This window comes from Gobio gobio (genome assembly GCF_949357685.1).
Source record: "Gobio gobio genome assembly, chromosome: 25".
Taxonomy (NCBI): Eukaryota; Metazoa; Chordata; class Actinopteri; order Cypriniformes; family Gobionidae; genus Gobio; species Gobio gobio.
In genome coordinates this window covers 40,952,591-40,970,351 of record NC_137121.1, presented here as the reverse complement: position 1 = coordinate 40,970,351, position 17,761 = coordinate 40,952,591, and the positions used below count along the sequence as shown (strand labels likewise).

The 17,761-nt window shown below is 41.2% G+C and overlaps 1 protein-coding gene across 5 annotated transcripts in view; it reads right to left on the bottom strand.

Moving 5' to 3' along the window:
• Nucleotides 1-17,761, bottom strand: part of LOC307121369 (scavenger receptor cysteine-rich domain-containing protein DMBT1-like) — a 125,526-nt gene that overhangs the window by 49,979 nt on the left and 57,786 nt on the right. For 2 of the 5 annotated variants that reach the window (XM_079808925.1, XM_079808926.1), the window contains 12 exons: nucleotides 13,558-13,863; nucleotides 11,776-11,808; nucleotides 11,558-11,590; nucleotides 11,352-11,390; nucleotides 10,900-11,205; nucleotides 4,642-4,947; nucleotides 1,421-1,453; nucleotides 1,203-1,235; nucleotides 988-1,020; nucleotides 773-805; nucleotides 587-625; nucleotides 156-461 (listed from right to left, as the gene is read on the bottom strand). In XM_079808925.1, the coding sequence (XP_079665051.1) occupies nucleotides 156-461; nucleotides 587-625; nucleotides 773-805; nucleotides 988-1,020; nucleotides 1,203-1,235; nucleotides 1,421-1,453; nucleotides 4,642-4,947; nucleotides 10,900-11,205; nucleotides 11,352-11,390; nucleotides 11,558-11,590; nucleotides 11,776-11,808; nucleotides 13,558-13,863 (1,500 nt within the window). The remainder of the gene's footprint in view (nucleotides 1-155; nucleotides 462-586; nucleotides 626-772; nucleotides 806-987; nucleotides 1,021-1,202; nucleotides 1,236-1,420; nucleotides 1,454-4,641; nucleotides 4,948-10,899; nucleotides 11,206-11,351; nucleotides 11,391-11,557; nucleotides 11,591-11,775; nucleotides 11,809-13,557; nucleotides 13,864-17,761) is intronic. The other 3 variants (XM_079808928.1, XM_079808927.1, XM_079808929.1) reach the window with 3 other exon arrangements.

The following is a 17,761-nucleotide window of genomic DNA, read 5'->3' as shown; positions in this document are numbered from 1 at the left end:
CGATAATTCCGAGAGCACGTGAATGCAGCATAAGAGAGGGGCAATTGGTCACACCTGGCCACACCTTAAATGATGTTTGATCAAAAAATTACAATGTCAGTGGTGAGATGAGCATCAATCACTACACATTAGTTGTATAAATGTGTTTGACTCACCTTGGCAGACGACTCCAGCATCTTCATTGTGCCCACAGTTATGTGATCCCCATGCACTTGATGAACAGTTTGCCAGAGTAGATTCATTCCCACGGCACTGGACATCATCCAACCATATTTGTCCAGAACCTTGTCCAAAATAAGCATTACTCTTTGCCTCTATAACACTCCCACAGCCCACTTCTCGACACACCCCTGCCGCGTCTGCAGAATCCCACAGATCATCACAGACTGTTCCCCATATTCCATTATAGAGAACCTCCACTCTTCCAGAACAGAGGTTGGGTCCATTCACCAACTTGACAGCTATTAGTCACAAAACATTTAAGATAGAAAAACAGATTATTAGGTTTTTTGTTTGTTTGCATTTTTGATGAGATACAAACAAAGTGTTAACAATAGTGGAGTTTCATCCTCCTCAGCATCATTACCTTTGACTCCTGACTGTGAGGCAGTCGTGTTCAATGTCACTGTCGCAGCAGAAAGAAAATAACACACAAATACACAACAATGTTAGGTTTAGATGAAGATGACTGATTGCAGTGCTTCATGTTTTTCAGTTCAAACAAATGTTTAAGACTGTTTTACAAGCTTCTAATTCAAAGGTGTATAATTACCTGTCCGTGGTGTTGCACTAGTTTGTGTCTGGCCTATTACAGAAAGAGAGAGATGATTAAAGTCTATTACAGTTCCAGAAACTGATTTCTTCATTTGCATGGTCTTTCCCATACCAAGTTACAAAGTTCTAAATTAAGCTAAATGTACTCATAGCTTTTGATTGACTTTTCCGAAGATCACCAGATCTGGTTCTAATTCAAAGGTATATAATTACCTGTCTGTGGTCTTGCACTAGTTGGTGTCTGGCCTATTACAGAAAGAGAGAGATGATTAAAGTCTATTACAGTTCCAGAAACTGATTTCTTCATTTGCATGGTCTTTCCCATACCAAGTTACAAAGTTCTAAATTAAGCTAAATGTACTCATAGCTTTTGATTGACTTTTCCGAAGATCACCAGATCTGGTTCTAATTCAAAGGTATATAATTACCTGTCTGTGGTCTTGCACTAGTTGGTGTCTGGCCTATTACAGAAAGAGAGAGATGATTAAAGTCTATTACAGTTCCAGAAACTGATTTCTTCATTTGCATGGTCTTTCCCATACCAAGTTACAAAGTTCTAAATGAAGCTAAATGTACTCATAGCTTTTGATTGACTTTTCCCAAGATCACCACCAGATCTGGTTCTAATTCAAAGGTGTATAATTACCTGTCTGTGGTGTTGGACTAGTTGGTGTCTGGCCTATTACAGAAAGAGAGAGATGATTATAGTCTATTACAGTAACAAAATGGATTTCTTCATTTTCATGGTCTTTCCCACACTGAAAATGATGTTCAAAAATGTTTTTTTTTAAATTCTCTAAACCAATCGCCTTCAACATGCTGAGAAAGTCAACCGCAAAGATGCAAAGCATGAATTCATTTAGCCCATGGAATCAACTGGGTAAAAGTTACAAAGTTATAAATTTAACTAAATGGACTCATAGCCTTTGATCGACTGTTCCTAAGTTCACCACCGGTGTGGTCACACAAATGTACTCAACAGAATTATGTGCATGCCATTGGTGAGCTTGACCCCGTAATTGAAGCATAAGTGTTGTATAATAAAAACAATTGTTGTGCAATTGGAAAAAAAACTAAACATGAAATACTGTAATGATACACTGGTTATTTCAAGTAGATCATGGTATTTAGAACATGTAACACTGTTGCATTGCTAATGAGAAAATACACCGAACAGGCATAATATAATGACCACATTCCTAATATTGTGTTGGACCCTATTTTGCTGCCAAAACAGCCCTGACCCGTTGAGGCGTGGACTCCTCTAGACCCCTGAAGGTGTGCTGTGGTATCTGGCACCAATATGTTAGAAGCAGATTCTTTAAGTCCTGTAATTTGCGAGGTGGTGCCTTAATGGATCGGACTTGTTTGTTCAGCACATCCCACAGATGCTCCACTGGATTGAGATCTGGGGAATTTCTCAAATTCGTTGCGGTGCTCCTCAAACTATTCCTAAACCATTCTTGCTTTGTGGCAGGGTGCATTATCTGCTGAAAGAGCCACAGCCACCAGGGAATACCGTTTCCATGAAAGGCTGGACATGGTCTGCAACAATGCTTAGGTAGGTGGTGCGTGTCAAATTAACATCCACATGGATGGCAGGACCCAAGGTTTCCCAGCAGAACATTGCCCAAAGCATCAATGCCTCCGCCGGCTTGCCTTCTTCCCATAGTGCACCTGGTGCCATGTGTTCCCCAGGTAAGCCACGCACACGCACCCGGCCATCCATGTGATGTAGAAGAAAATGTGATTTATCAGACCAGGCCACTTTCTTCCATTGCTCAGTGATCCAGTTCTGATGCTCACGTTAGAGGTCTTCAAGGAGCCCCCGAGACCCGTGGACCCGGGACCCGACCCGGGACACGCACGGGTTCGGGTCTATATTTTAAATGATCAGCCGGGTCCTAATCTATTACTTGGGGTCCTGGGTCTTTGTAACATTTGTGTGTAATACCCGAGTCGATCCGGACTCGGAGAACACCTGCCCGTGATCAGAGTCAGTCAGTACTGCTTGTGTGTTTTTTGTAACTTGCAACTTGAAAAATTAGGATAAGAAAAGTGTGAGCCGGGAAATAAGGATTAAAAAGAAAGAAAGAAGAAAAACACGAGCAATATCTCTCTCTTGCTCGCTCGCCTCGCGCTCGCTCTCTCTCTCTCTCTCTTGCTCGCGCTCTCTCTCAGCCGTTGCAAGCGCACAGTAATAATGGTTACCTTCAGGAGTGATGTGCGAAAAAAGCTAAAAAACAACGAATATAAAAAAGTTAAACCTACGGGCACCTCTTCTGTCTGGGCATCCTTCATGCATATTGTGGACAAACATGAGACAAAAGTAAGTGTTGTCAAGTGTATTAGCCTACGTGTGACGCACTGTTGAAGTTTGATTTGAACTTATATTTAAATAATATATTTCAAATCAGCAACAGAATCTCAGGTGAACTGTCACATAAATGTTTTCTATGACGTTCAAATTGCGTAAAAAAGCTAATATTTCAGGTTGCTCCAGCTAACGCGCATGTGTGGTCTCAAGCACGTGTCATGTTTCTATGGCAACCCGAGCTTCTGCTGTGAGTGTGACTGACTTTAATAATAATATGAATGACCCGTCTTGTTTAATCTTAAAGTTTTGGTGAACAGACTCGGCTCTCAGAGATGATAGCAAATAAATAATGCTGACGTCAGCGGCCACCGAACGAGCAATCGTTATTATAGTTCAAAAAGGCAAACAGTCAAAGTTAATATGCAAGTTAACTAGAGTCTAAATGCAAACAAGCAAAGACGCATTTGTCATCCGTCACCGTGACATAAAGTGTACTTTTAAAGCTGAAATGATGAGTGAATTAAGCATGCTTGGAATAACAAGAGAGGAATAACATGGATTTAACTTTTTGGCAAGGATGTAATGCATCACAATCAAGTAACGTTACAAGGAAGGGAGACGACGGCTATAGGTAAGACAAAAAGTTATCTGTTATTTCGCAACTTGTTTATTGACTTGTTAATATCAGTTTATTGTGGAATATGTGACAATCGGGTCCAGTCGGGTCTGTGTCTTTGCGCCGGGTTCAGTTCCATCTTTTAAATAATAGACGGGTCCAAGTCGGTTCCGGGTACTACATTTTTGGCATTTCTCGGATCTGCACGGGTCCGGGTCCAGCTTTTGAAATAATAGACGGGTCCGGGTCGGTTCCGTTTAGCACATTACAGGTCTCTTCGGGTTCGGGTACTAATTTTTGGACCCATGAAGACCTCTTGCTCACGTGCCACTGTTGGTGCTTAAATCGAAGGACAGGGGTCAGCATGGGCACCCTGACTGGTCAGCGGCTATGCAGCCTTGTGCGCAACAAACTGAGATGCTCTGTGTATTCTGACACCTTTCTATCAGAACCAGCATTAACTTCTTGAGCAATTTGAGCTCCAGTAGCTCGTCTGTTTGATTGGACCACACGGGCCAGCCTTCGCTCCCCACGTGCATCAATGAGCCTTGGCCGCCCATGACCCTGTGGCCGGGTCACCACTGTTCCTTCCTTGGAGCACTTTTGATAGATACTGACCACTGCAGGACGGGAACACCCCACAAGAGCTGCAGTTTTGGAGATGCTCTGACCCGGTCGTCTAGCCATCACAATTTGGCCCTTGTCAAACTCGCTCAAAACTTACACTGTACCATTTTTCCTGCTTTTTCCACATCAACTTTAAGGACAAAATGTTCACTTGCTGCCTAATATATCCCACCCACTAACAGGTGACGTGATGAAGAGATAATCAGTGTTATTCCCTTCACCTGTCAGTGCTCAGTGTTATGCCTGAACGGTGTATACTGTACAACATCCCAAATATGCATAAGTTGTATAAATGTATTTGACTCACCTTGACAGACTACTCCAGCATCTTCATAGTGCCCACAGTTATGTGATCCCCATGCATTTGATGAACAGTTTGTCAGTGTAGATTCATTCCCACGGCATTGGACATCATCCAACCATATTTGTCCAGAACCTTGTCCAAAATAAGCATTACTCTTTGCCTCTATAACACTCCCACAGCCCAGTTCTCGACACACCACTGCCGCGTCTGCAGAATCCCACAGATCATCACAGACTGTTCCCCATATTCCATTATGGAGAATCTCCACTCTTCCAGAACAGAGGTTGGGTCCATTCACCAACTTGACAGCTATTAGTCACAAAACAATATAAAGAGAGAAGAACAGATTATTAGATTATAGATTTGTTGGTTATTTATTTATTGTTTTTTGAAAAGATGATAAACAAAGTGGTACCAATAGTGGAGTTTCATCCTCCTCAGCATCATTGCTAATAACATTTGACTATTTACATTACTCTCATGTACTCATGTTATGAAATGACAATAAAAAAATCCTTGAATCCTTTCCAGAGACCTTGGTATTGTTGTATATTATCACTATGTGATTTTCGAATTTGCATTAGAGGTCATTTAGCTGATGCTAGTTATTAAGAAATAACCTTTAATTTATTAGTTTGATAAAAAATAAGGTTATTCGCTTTGAGTGAGAAGCAACCGACCAACAGGGAGAACAACTACTGTGTGAGTACTGTATCAATTTTCTCATTTGATCTGTAGTTCAGCTGTTATTTGGAACATTGTCTATGTGGTGTAGTGGGCTTTGTGTTTGTAGTCGCGTTTGTTAGCGTGCTGACCCTGTGATCTTGCATGAGTAAAGAGGTTTCGCTAGGCGTGGCCTAAGCCAGTGTGTTATATTAGTGTGCATTGTTTACATTCAGTTTAGTTAGAAGTAATCGACCGACAGGAAGAACAAATACTGTGTGAGTACTGTATCAATTTTCTCATTTGATCTGTAGTTCAGCTGTTATTTAGAACATTGTCTGTGTGGTGTAGTGGGCTTTGTGTTTGTAGTCGCGTTTGTTAGCGTGCTGACCACGTGATCTTGCACAAGTAAAGAGTTTACGCTAGGCATAGCCAGCTGTATTCAATAACGACACTTAAAGTGAGTATAAATTGAGTGGTACTCCGCGGCAGCCCTCGTGTGAAGACCAAAGAGTGTAAAGACCATTCGACTCTACTCTGCACGACTCCACTCGAGCAAGGACACCGACAAGGCACTTGAGTATAGCTTTCACTTCTCTCTGTCACTTTTGTGTTTAGCTTTTTTTTTTTTTCATCTATTTTTCTGACCCGTATTTGCTATGTGCTTCCAAATCTCTACTATTACTACTAACACCCGTAAATCATGCTCTGTACATTCAAGACGACGTAATCCTAATAATCTGCATTGTTTACTTATTTCCTGATACATTAATGTCCATTCCAATTGGTCTCTGGAATTGCCAGTCTGCTGTAAACAAAGCAGACTTTATTTAATCTACCTCCACTCATTCACATCTCAGTCTCATGGCCCTAACTGAAACCTGGCTCAAACCAGAGGATACTGCCACTCCTGCGGCCCTCTCTACTTATTTCACTTTTTCACAAACCCCTCGCCCGATTGGGAGGGGTGGAGGTACTGGTTTGCTCATCTCAAATGATTGGAAATTTGAGCCAATTCCTTCTCTATCTGCCAACAGTTCATATGGGGTTTCAGTAAGGGCCTTCACTAACGATCAACACACCCCACGCCGCCGCCATAACAACACCACACACACCGTTACACACAAAACACAGTCATGCACCGTATGTACTACTGTTGCCTACCCCGCTTTCAAAGTGCTCGTTGGGAAAGGGGCAAGCAACATATAAGGACACGCGAGACAAAAAGGCAATTTAACTATTTATTGATACCACTGTACTCACGTCTTTAGGCAACTGGTGAAATGAATCAAAATCAACTCACTGGCACAAATACTCTTAAACAAACAAACAAAAACACAGACCAACAAGAACATCAAAAGAAACAGAAAAAACTGCTAACGCTACCGGCTTGACATCAGGATGCCCACGAAGCTCCTTAGAATGCAGCCCGTCATCCGTAGCGGCCATAGCTTATTTCACATAGATCGCTCACAACCCGCAAAAGGTTAAAAGGATGATGACATCAGCGGGGGGTAGCGCCGGCACATCGCTGGGCCTCTGGGGCGTTCTATCACTACACATCAAAATCCGATTTGCTGATGACACACATCAGTCAAATTTATGATCCAATGGAAAATGGCAGCTTCAACTGAAGGCTAGCTATAAAACTAGTGCTGGTCCACGGAGCTGTGATGCATTTAGATGCTGAAAATACAGCTCAGCCTCACAAAAAATAACCACATTCTTTCTGGAAATATAATTGTAACGTACTGAAATAGAGAGTAACTGAATTTAGACATGCTCAGACACATTAATTTAATTTAATAATGAATTATTTTTTATTTTGACAGGGCCAGCGGAGAAGGCCCTGATGGCCCTGACAGCCCACCACTGGATATTGATGGTGTCCAGATTAGGCCTTCAAAACTGAGCAATTACATGACAGGAAGCAGGAACTACACCTGTATAGAGGGTACGCACATGACGTCTCCATCGGCCAAGTGACTGCGGTAACGCCCACTGAGTGGCAAGAAGACTGAGAGGCAGCATTGGTTTTTAGCGTGAATGCTGCGAAAAACACACAAAACCAGGCCCGGCTCCAGAGGGGACATCCCTGTGCCCCCTTCCGGACCGAGGGAGACGACCGTGATAATAGCCTGTGAATCAACAGGATTTCGTGTGAATCAACAGGACTTCAGTTTTATCAGCATTAAGCTGTAAGAAGTTATCAGAGATCCAGGTTTTAAGTTCCTGAAGGCAAGAGTTGACAGAAGCAGGTAGACAAGCTGAGTTGGGTTTAACCGTGAAATAAATTTGAATATTGTTAGTATCCGCCCCTCCCTTAACTTCGGAGATGCTGAAACTGTTATCCACGCTTTTATTACCTCCAGATTGGACTACTGTAATCCCTTATATAGTGGCTTCCCTACCAAAGCTATACATTGCCTTCAAATGGTGCAAAACTCTGCTGCTCGAGACCTTACATTTAATAAAAAATCTGCACATATCATTCACATCCTTTACCAACTTCACTGACTTCTTGTGGTCAATCGTATCCAGTTTAAACTTTCAGTTTTAGTGTGTAAAGCCTGTCATGGCCCCGCACCCAATACCTTGCTGAGTTAGTGCAACCATATGTTCCTGCCCAGACTCTCAAGTCTAGAAATGATCATTTGCTTGACGTACCGAGGTATAACATCTCGACTGTGTGTAGTGTTATAGGCCCTAAACTTTGGAATAAACTGCCCCCTAATCTGCCCCTACTCTCCAGACCTTTAATCCTAATTTAAAACTCTTCTATTTTCCATGCTCTGTAAATTATTATTTTCCTCTGTACTTCTCTGTCTTCCACTTTCTAATTTTTTATGTCACATGATTACATTATTGTATTTGATGTTTTCTTTGATTCTATAACTTCTTATGTTAATTATCTGTAGTTCTTTTTTGTCTCCATATGCTTGTCTGCTTGTTTGATTGTAATAATAAGCAGACTGCCTGTTACTTTGTTTGTCTTTTGATTGTATTACTTTGTGAAGCGACCTTGGGTTCTTGAAAGGCACTATAAAAAATAAAAACATTATTATTACTATGTATTCATTATATTGTACTTAACCTTTTAGCGATGTCTTGATTATTTAATGTATGTTTGTTATGAAAATGCCAGAGAGTGTGTATAAATTATTATATTTCAACTACGAATTGGAGTAAAAACAGAGTTTTATAACTTGATTTAAAAGCCAATGCAAAAACTGCCTTATGTAAAGTTTACATGTTTGCATACAACGTGCTATTTTAGTGTTGATTATTATATCTAAAATAAATATCAGCTGAATTAAAGCTAATAGTTTGGGCTCAGGCTTTAAAGGGCTCCCTATAGTTTACAGCATTATCTTTAAGAAACGTTTAGTTATAATTTAATTCATTAAAGGACAGACACAAATTGTTCAGTAAACCACTGTATAATAAAAAGCAATTTTATAATTAGTTTTCTCTCCCGTGCTGTACCGAACCCGTACAGAACCATGACTTCAAAACCAAGGAATGTACCAAACCGTCAGTTTTGTGTACCGTTACACCCCTAGCTTTTAGTGATTATAAAGGGAACGCTCTTTGTGCGCTGTCTAGGAGATATATATTCAGAATTTGAATACAACTTTCGTTTTCCATTCTTGGCAAGCGGCCACATACACGCCTCCATATAGGCCCATCCGCATTTAAATGAGGGATTCACTCTTGAAATTGTGAAATTGTGATGACAGTAATAAGTATTTATGTATGTATCGAAATCAGGCTCATATAAATGCCAGAAAAACACGATTCCTGGCAGTCCCTGATCCAGAACAAGCATCCAAGAGCATCACAGAAATAATCAGTCCAAATGAGTATTCAGGAGGAAGTAGGCTTTACACTTTACAATACTCAGAGCTGATGTTTGGTACAGTCTATGCACTTACAAACAAAACCCTCTGAATACAAACAAGATTAAACAATAATCAGACCAAACAGAAAACACAAATCATTTGAACAAATAATTTGATTATAGGTCGAGCCAGTTCATTAATTGAACTGAATCAAACTTTAGTTCTGGGGTGATGATGCAAGATGCACAAGCCGAAGTAGCACGTCCGACTCACAAAGAACCAAATGAGCCGGTTCAACCAGCTGTCGAAGTTTGCAGAGGATTACTGAGGATTCTGATGATTGAGTTGGCGATACTAGGCAAGGCACGAGGCACGTACTGCTAATATGCTATTATGACCACTGTTATTCAATTTGTTAAAAAGTAATTCAATAGATCTAATAGCTAAATATGTTCCAGGGAACTTGAACTTTTTTATAGTTATCTAAACACACTTGAAACCCAAACCACGCACACATCTATTTAAACTGACGCATGTTTCTGAGCTGTTTTGAGTTTGAACGCTACACTTGCTGGGTGTGTACGTTGACTGTAAATGTCTGTTTGTTATCGTGCTGTGCCCATCATCCGTCATTTCCACCACTTAATCAAGCAATGACGTATACTTGATTATTTATGATTTATGTATTTGCGTTTCACGTTGCCTCTCATATTGAGCTGTTTGAACCATTGGTTATGCTTTCTCCAATGGTAAGAGATACAGACCATCTCATCTCCCTATAATAAGACTGTGGCGAGCAGCGAGGCTGAGGGACTGTGAGAGCGGGACGAGGCCTTGTGTCTGGCTCCTAGCCCTGCTACAGCACATGGCTACAATCTATAAAAGAGTGAGCTAGCATGGTTACCTCCCCCTAGTGACAGGCAGGAAAACTACAAAAGGAACAGTTGCACCTAACTGTTACAGTGCTACGGACTATACACCGTTCTTCTGTTTTATATCTCATCCTTTTAACACCTGATTCCTCACACAGTAAAATCAGACCCCATTTTAACTATTGTCCCTAAACTAACCCAACCTGTTTGGCTGATTTTAACTTGGATCATTTCCAGAAACCTTGGAACTGTTGTTTATTATTATTAGTATACGATTTTCTAATTTGTTTTAAAGGTAATTTAGTTGATGCTAGTTATAAAACAAATAAACTTTACTTTATTTGTTTGATGCATTAAAAGGTTCTTCACCTTATTAGATTCAGAGAAACAGCAATTTATCTTTACATAAAATCACATAACTCTGCCATAGCCACAGCCAACTTAATCACTTGTATTTTATGCCTCTTATGCACTTTATTCCTTTATAATTTATGGTAGTAATTTAGTAGTTGTGTTGATTTACTCTTGTTTATCTTTCTGTTAATAAATGTAATTTTCACTTGTGTTGTCCTTGTGTTGATAACGCAGTAAAGATGCTCTACAAGTTAATAATATCTCACCAATCTTTGAGATAAATCGGTTGACCAACTCCCTCCAGTTTACATTAATCCCAAAGGATTGAACGGCCCCCTGATGGGAGTGTTCTCATACTGCTAAGGTAAAAAGTCCTTGACCGGGGCCTTGGCTGACTAAAAGGGCAGGAAGTAGTCATCTGATGTACTCATAACCACACCTTAAGTGACGTGTGATCCAAAAATCACAACTTCATCGGTGAGATGAGCACAAGTCACTACACATCAGTTGTATAAATGTGTTTGACTCACCTTGGCAGACGACTCCAGCATCTTCACCGTGCACACAGTCATGTGATCCCCATGCTCTTGATGAACAGTTTGCCAAAGTAGATTCATTCCCACGGCACTGGACATCATCCAACCATATTTGTCCAGAACCTTGTCCAAAATAAGCATTACTCTTTGCCTCTATAACACTCCCACAGCCCACTTCTCGACACACCACTGCCGCGTCTGCAGAATCCCACCGATCATCACACACTGTTCCCCATATTCCATTATGGAGAACCTCCACTCTTCCAGAACAGAGGTTGGGTCCATTCACCAACTTGACAGCTATTAGTCACAAAACATTTAAGATAGAAAAACAGATTATTAGGTTTTTTGTTTATACATTTTTTTGATTGTTTGCATTTTTGATGAGATACAAACTAATTATTTTGTCAACAATAGTGGAGTTTCATCCTCCTCAGCATCATTACCTTTGACTCCTGGCTGTGAGGCAATCGTGTTCAATGTCGCTGTTGCAGCAGAAAGAATATAACACACAAATACACAACAATGTTAGGTTTAGATGAAGATGACTGATTGCAGTGCTTCATGTTTTTCAGTTTAAACAAATGTTTAAGACTGTTTTACAAGTTGTGAGAAAAGCAGATCTGCTTCTAATTCAAAGGTGTCTAATTACCTGTCCGTGGTGTTGCACTAGTTGGTGTCTGGCCTATTACAGAAAGAGAGAGATGATTATAGTCTATTACAGTTCCAGAAACAGATTTCTTCATTTGCATGGTCTTTCCCAGACAAAATTACAAAGTTCTAAATGAAGCTAAATGTACTCATAGCTTTTGATTGACTTTTCCCAAGATCACCACCAGATCTGGTTCTAATTCAAAGGTGTATAATTACCTGTCTGTGGTGCTGGACTAGTTTGTGTCTGGCCTATTACAGAAAGAGAGAGAAGATTACAGTCTATTACAGTAACAGAATGGATTTCTTCATTTTCATGGTCTTTCCCACACTGAAAATGATGTTCAAAAATGTTTTTTTTATTCTCTAAACCAATCGCCTTCAACATGCTGAGAAAGTCAATCGCAAAGATGCAAAGCATGAATTCATTTAGCCCATGGAATCAACTGGGTAAAAATTACAAAGTTATGCATTTAACTAAATGTACTCATAGCCTTTGATCGACTGTTCCTAAGTCCACCACCAGTGTGGTCACACAAATGTACTCAACAGTGTAATGTGCATGCCATTGGTGAGCTTGACCCCGTAATTGAAGCATAAGTGTTGTATAATAAAAACAATTGTTGTGCAATTGAAAAACAAAACAAAACATGAAATACTATAATGATACACTGGTTATTTCAAGTAGATCATGGTATTTAGAACATGTAACACTGTTGCATTGCTAATGAGAAAATAAACCGAACAGTCATAATATAATGACCACATTCCTAATATTGTGTTTGTCCCCATTTATCTGCCAAAACAGCCCTGACACCTAGAGGCATGGACTCCTCTAGACCCCTGAAGGTGTGCTGTGGTATCTGGCACCAAGTTGTTAGAAGCAGAATTCTTTAAGTCCTGTAAGTTGTGAGGTGGTTCCTTAATGGATCGGACTTGTTTGTTCAGCACATCCCACAGATGCGCCACTAGAATGAGATCTGGGGAATTTGGAGGTCAAGTTAACACCTCAAATTCATTGCGGTGCTCCTCAAACTATTCCTAAACCATTCTTGCTTTGTGGCGGCGCATTATCTGCTGAAAGAGCCACAGCCACCAGGGAATACCGTTTCCATGAAAGGGTGTGCATGGTCTGCAACAATGCTTAGGTAGGTGGTACGTGTCAAGGTAGCATCCACATGGATGGCTGGACCCAAGGTTTCCCAGCAGAACATTGCCGAAAGCATCACACTGCCTCCGCTGGCTTGCCTTCTTCCCATAGTGCACCTGGTGCCATGTGTTCCCCAGGTAAGCCACACAGACCCGGCCATCCACATGATGTAAATGAAAACGTGATTCATCAGACCAGGCCACTTTCTTCCATTGCTCCGTGGTCCAGTTCTGATGCTCACGTGCCACTGTTGGTGCTTTCATCGGTGGATAGGGGTCAGCATGGGCACCCTGACTGGTCAGCGGCTGTGCCGCCCCATACACAACAAACTGAGATGCACTGTGTATTCTGACACCTTTCTATCAGAACCAGCATTAACTTCTTGAGCAATTTGAGCTCCAGTAGCTCGTCTGTTTGATCGGACCACACGGGCCAGCCTTCGCTCCCCACGTGCATCAATGAGCCTTGGCCGCCCATGACCCTGTGGCCGGGTCACCACTGTTCCTTCCTTGGAGCACTTTTGATAGATACTGACCACTGCAGGACGGGAACACCCCACAAGAGCTGCAGTTTTGGAGATGCTCTGACCCAGTCGTCTAGCCATCACAATTTGGCCCTTGTCAAACTCGCTCAAAACTTACGCTGTCCCATTTTTCCTGCTTCTTCCACATTAACTTTAAGGACAAAATGTTCACTGGCTGCCTAATATATGCCACCCACTAACAGGTGACGTGATGAAGAGATAATCAGTGTTATTCCCTTTACCTGTCAGTGCTCAGTGTTATGCCTGATCGGTGTATACTGTACAACATCCCAAATATACATCAGTTGTATAAATGTGTTTGACTCACCTTGGCAGTCGACTCCAGCATCTTCATAGTGCCCACAGTTATGTGATCCCCATGCATTTGATGAACAGTTTGTCAGTGTAGATTCATTCCCACGGCATTGGACATCATCCAACCATATTTGTCCAGAACCTTGTCCAAAATAAGCATTACTCTTTGCCTCTATAACACTCCCACAGCCCACTTCTCGACACACCACTGCCGCGTCTGCAGAATCCCACAGATCATCACAGACTGTTCCCCATATTCCATTATGGAGAATCTCCACTCTTCCAGAACAGAGGTTGGGTCCATTCACCAACTTGACAGCTATTAGTCACAAAACAATATAAAGAGAGAAGAACAGATTATTAGATTATAGATTTGTTGGTTATTTATTTATTGTTTTTTGAAAAGATGATAAACAAAGTGGTACCAATAGTGGAGTTTCATCCTCCTCAGCATCATTGCTAATAACATTTGACTATTTACATTACTCTCATGTACTCATGTTATGAAATGACAATAAAAAAATCCTTGAATCCTTTCCAGAGACCTTGGTATTGTTGTATATTATCACTATGTGATTTTCGAATTTGCATTGGAGGTCATTTAGCTGATGCTAGTTATTAAGAAAAAAACTTTAATTCATTAGTTTGATAAAAAATAAGGTTATTCGCTTTGAGTGAGAAGCAACCGACCGACAGGGAGAACAACTACTGTGTGAGTACTGTATCAATTTTCTCATTTGATCTGTAGTTCAGCTGTTATTTGGAACATTGTCTGTGTGGTGTAGTGGGCTTTGTGTTTGTAGTCGCGTTTGTTAGCGTGCTGACCACGTGATCTTGCACAAGTAAAGAGTTTACGCTAGGCATAGCCAGCTGTATTCAATAACGACACTTAAAGTGAGTATAAATTGAGTGGTAGTCCGCGGCAGCCCTCGTGTGAAGACCGAAGAGTGTAAAGACCATTCGACTCTACTCTGCACGACTCCACTCGAGCAAGGACACCGACAAGGCACTTGAGTATAGCTTTCACTTCTCTCTGTCACTTTTGTGTTTAGCTTTTTTTTTCTTTCTATTTTTCTGACCCGTATTTGCTATGTGCTTCCAAATCTCTACTATTACTACTAACACCCGTAAATCATGCTCTGTACATTCAAGACGACGTAATCCTAATAATCTGCATTGTTTACTTATTTCCTGATACATTAATGTCCATTCCAATTGGTCTCTGGAATTGCCAGTCTGCTGTAAACAAAGCAGACTTTATTTAATCTATCTCCACTCATTCACATCTCAGTCTCATGGCCCTAACTGAAACCTGGATCAAACCAGATGATACTGCCACTCCTGCGGCCCTCTCTACTTATTTCACTTTTTCACAAACCCCTCGCCCGATTGGGAGAGGTGGAGGTACTGGTTTGCTCATCTCAAATGATTGGAAATTTGAGCCAATTCCTTCTCTATCTGCCAACAGTTCATATGGGGTTTCAGTAAGGGCCTTCACTAACGATCAACACACCCCACGCCGCCGCCATAACAACACCACACACACCGTTACACACAAAACACAGTCATGCACCGTATGTACTACTGTTGCGAACCCCGCTTTCAAAGTGCTCGTTGGGAAGGGGGCAAGCAACATATAAGGACACACGAGACAAAAAGGCAATTTAACTATTTATTGATACCACTGTACTCACGTGTCACCGTTTAGGCAACTGGTGAAATGAATCAAAATCAACTCACTGGCACAAATACTCTTAAACAAACAAACAAAAACACAGACCAACAAGAACATCAAAAGAAACAGAAAAAACTGCTAACGCTACCGGCTTGACATCAGGATGCCCACGAAGCTCCTTAGAATGCAGCCCGTCATCCGTAGCGGCCATAGCTTATTTCACATAGATCGCTCACAACCCGCAAAAAGTTAAAAGGATGATGACATCAGCGGGGGGTAGCGCCGGCACATCGCTGGGCCTCTGGGGCGTTCTATCACTACACATCAAAATCCGATTTGCTGATGACACACATCAGTCAAATTTATGATCCAATGGAAAATGGCAGCTTCAACTGAAGGCTAGCTATAAAACTAGTGCTGGTCCACGGAGCTGTGATGCATTTAGATGCTGAAAATACAGCTCAGCCTCACAAATAATAACCACATTCTTTCTGGAAATATAATTGTAATGTACTGAAATAGAGAGTAACTGAATTTAGACACGCTCAGACACATTAATTTAATTTAATAATGAATTATTTTTTATTTTGACAGGGCCAGCGGAGAAGGCCCTGATGGCCCTGACAGCCCACCACTGGATATTGATGGTGTCCAGATTAGGCCTTCAAAACTGAGCAATTACATGACAGGAAGCAGGAACTACACCTGTATAGAGGGTACGCACATGACGTCTCCATCGGCCAAGTGACTGCGGTAACGCCCACTGAGTGGCAAGAAGACTGAGAGGCAGCATTGGTTTTTAGCGTGAATGCCGCGAAAAACACACAAAACCAGGCCCGGCTCCAGAGGGGACATCCCTGTGCCCCCTTCCGGACCGAGGGAGACGACCGTGATAATAGCCTGTGAATCAACAGGATTTCGTGTGAATCAACAGGACTTCAGTTTTATCAGCATTAAGCTGTAAGAAGTTATCAGAGATCCAGGTTTTAAGTTCCTGAAGGCAAGAGTTGACAGAAGCAGGTAGACAAGCTGAGTTGGGTTTAACCGTGAAATAAATTTGAATATTGTTAGTATCCGCCCCTCCCTTAACTTCGGAGATGCTGAAACTGTTATCCACGCTTTTATTACCTCCAGATTGGACTACTGTAAAAATCTGCACATATCATTCACATCCTTTACCAACTTCACTGACTTCTTGTGGTCAATCGTATCCAGTTTAAACTTTCAGTTTTAGTGTGTAAAGCCTGTCATGGCCCCGCACCCAATACCTTGCTGAGTTAGTGCAACCATATGTTCCTGCCCAGACTCTCAAGTCTAGAAATGATCATTTGCTTGACGTACCGAGGTATAACATCTCGACTGTGTGTAGTGTTATAGGCCCTAAACTTTGGAATAAACTGCCCCCTAATCTGCCCCTACTCTCCAGACCTTTAATCCTAATTTAAAACTCTTCTATTTTCCATGCTCTGTAAATTATTATTTTCCTCTGTACTTCTCTGTCTTCCACTTTCTAATTTTTTATGTCACATGATTACATTATTGTATTTGATGTTTTCTTTGATTCTATAACTTCTCATGTTAATTATCTGTAGTTCTTTTTTGTCTCCATATGCTTGTCTGCTTGTTTGATTGTAATAATAAGCAGACTGCCTGTTACTTTGTTTGTCTTTTGATTGTATTACTTTGTAGCAACAATGACCCGATTCAATCAGATTTTGGCCGAATGCATACGTCACCGATGTCCCTCGTCCCTCGTGATTTCCTGATCAAATCAACCACAAACAAAGAACTTTGTGTGATCAGGATATCAAGTTAATTAATAACCAAGGAGCCAGATTGTCTGAATCTAAAGAATGGAGCATCGAATTGTACCGCCTGAAGGCATCCACATGACTTTACACACACACACATATCAGCGCTGAAAGAAGACAATTCTTGCACAACACGTGTTACTTAAAACATGGGACTTAAAGAACTGTCTTAATAATGTTCAAATATATATAATCCGCTGATTTCATGTCTTTATACAATGTATTAGAATAACTAGGATGTTTACTGTTGCCAATCAAAACCTGTATGCCAGTAACTGTGATAATCTTGTATATCTGGACGCGCAAATCGCAGAATGACCGTTCTTAGTATCTCTGTTATCGCAAAATTATGACTAGACCAAATTTGGTTCAAAAATCAGATTTTGATGCATAATTTCAGAAATACCAGCTTTCTAAAGAAAAAGAGGCTTAGAATTTCCACCCTATTGATTAACTCAGAGGAGGGGGGTTCAGAGAACAATGAAACATGCGCGCTCTCTCTCTCCACGGTTGTGATTGGATCTCTCCATAGAACGGGCTCGGCCACTCCATCTATAAGAGCAGAAGTTTGTCATTAACTCAGCGCGCTCCGCCATTCCGAGAAGACCATCCTGGCCTTTGACCTTCCCTTGAGAGAGGGATTCCTTTGGCACCAAGCCAAGAGAGAGAGACCTGCAACTTCTGGAGCGACTTTCCTGAACTTCACAGAAATTCTCCGGACTCACCTCCTT